At 28.6% G+C, this 2238-nt stretch overlaps 1 protein-coding gene across 2 annotated transcripts in view; it reads right to left on the bottom strand.

Moving 5' to 3' along the window:
* Positions 1 to 180, bottom strand: part of LOC113804725 (uncharacterized) — a gene marked incomplete at its 5' end in the record, with an annotated part of 10883 nt that extends 10703 nt beyond the window's left edge. For both annotated transcript variants that reach the window (XM_027355618.2, XM_070130535.1), the window contains 1 exon segment: positions 88 to 180. In XM_027355618.2, coding sequence (XP_027211419.2) covers positions 88 to 180 — 93 coding nt within the window.
* Between the last annotated feature and the right edge of the window lie 2058 nt (positions 181 to 2238).

Raw genomic sequence — 2238 nt, forward strand, 5'->3', positions numbered from 1 at the left:
AAAAAATCCCAAGACTCAAGATGAAATGCGAACACAAAAAAGTCCCAAACTGAGTAAGATGCAACTTCAATTCGATAATTCTATCACCTCATCGCTGTCGGGTTCGTCGGCCTGAAGCTCTTCGCCTGGGCTCGCATCCTCCGCGAACCAGCTCAGAACCCCGGCTTGCGTCGAGGTGACCTGACGGAGAAATGTGAGGAAGAGAAAGAATGATAATAATGAAAGAGAGACAAAAAATGGAAGTAATAGAGAAGATAAGGGTAGAGTAAGGTTGGCATTCTGACGCATTTATTGGTTGTCACAGTACTATACACAGAAAACGTGTATTTCTAGTGTAGGACATCATCGATATCAAGCAAAGAAAACGGATCTCAAGCGGGAAGTTCAAATCATTAGGGAAGACTTAATTGGATTGTAATAACACTCAAAATCGCTAATTTACAGCAAATCCGATTTTGATACTAAGAAAAGTGTATATATATATATATATATATATATATATATATATATATATATATATATATATATGCAGCGGTAAGGTGCTGGTCTAGCAATCTTGTGGACCTGCGTTCAATCCCATGCCCGGCCAGTGAATGGTAACCCCGGCCATTCCTTTCACACGGGGGAAGATTTGGGCAAAATAAAACAGACAGTATGTCACAGCAAAGAATATCCATTGTAACAAATGGAATTAAAACTAAATCTTAAAAAAAAATCTTAAAAAAAAAAAACGCCGAAGTTAAAGTCAATAATTCAGACTTCATATTAGGAAATAAATTTGTTGGACAGCGTCCCACATAAACGAGAAAGAGAAAAAAGTTTTATTAAACTGACACTGCACATAAAATCCATTACTATCACTGCAAATATATTATTTTCAAATTTCGCCTAATTACAGGTTTATTTCGTGCTTGACAGACAGGGTACAAACATTTAGTAGAGTGGAATCAGTGAACAGAAACGATATGAAGAAGAAAGATAAGAACAAGATATGGACGAGATAACGATAACATACCTGAGTAAAAAATATGCTTGTCGTTAACCAAGGCAGTTTCTGTATGCTGATTCTGTGTTGCTGATAGGCTTATTTATAGAGTTATTAATGCTGGATGGTATTGGTAATATGATGATTATTGTATTACTCGTAACAAAAGTAATGATGAAAATGGTGATAAAGAAAATGATAATGGTGATGATAAGGACAATAATAATGATAACTAATGGTTAGTGCTTATACTAATAATGTTAACAACATCAATAATAACAATAATGATAATTAGGATAATGATATTGATGATAATAATAAGTATAATAATAACAATAATATTAATAAAAGTAATGATAATGATAACAATAATAATAGCAATAAAAATTATAATTATAATAACAATAATAACAAAAATGGTTATCACTAATAATAAAAAATTATAACAGCAACAATAATGACGATAAAGATGGTTATATAAGTAACAATGATAATCGTACTAATGATGATATTGATAATGATAGTAATAATTACAACAATCATGATGATGATGGTGAAGATAATAATGATAACGATAATAACAATGTTATCATACTAAAAGAAATAATAGTAATAATAAAGATAATAATATTAGCAATGATAAAGATAAGAATGATACTAGAAAGATACCAAGAGGCATAAAAAAAAAAAAATCATAATAAAAATCACAACAATTATCAGGAAAATGTTAACAGCAATGATAATTAAAACGCTAATGATGATGAAAATGATAGCAATGATATTAGTAAGGATAATGAAAATTATATTAATAGTTATAATGATAGTAATGATAATAATAATGATAGTAACAATTATAATAATAATAATAACGATAATGATCAATGATGAAAATAATAGAAATATAGATCAAATACTACTACAAGCAGTACTGATGCTACAACTGACTTCTATTATCATTATCATCATATTATTATCGCTATCATTATCATTGCTATTAATACCATTGCTATCAATCTTATCCTTACTTCTATTATTATTATTAACTTTATCATTATCATCATCATCTTCATCATCATCATCTTCATCATCATCATTACCATCATCATGTATTTATTTTCATTATTATTGTCATTATTTTTGTTATTATCATCATCATTCTTATTACAACTACTATTATTGTTATTACTTTTACTACTATTATTGTTATCATTATCATTATTATTACCATTATTATTATCATAATAATTATCATT

This window comes from Penaeus vannamei, chromosome 15 (assembly GCF_042767895.1).
Source record: "Penaeus vannamei isolate JL-2024 chromosome 15, ASM4276789v1, whole genome shotgun sequence".
Lineage (NCBI taxonomy): Eukaryota > Metazoa > Arthropoda > Malacostraca > Decapoda > Penaeidae > Penaeus > Penaeus vannamei.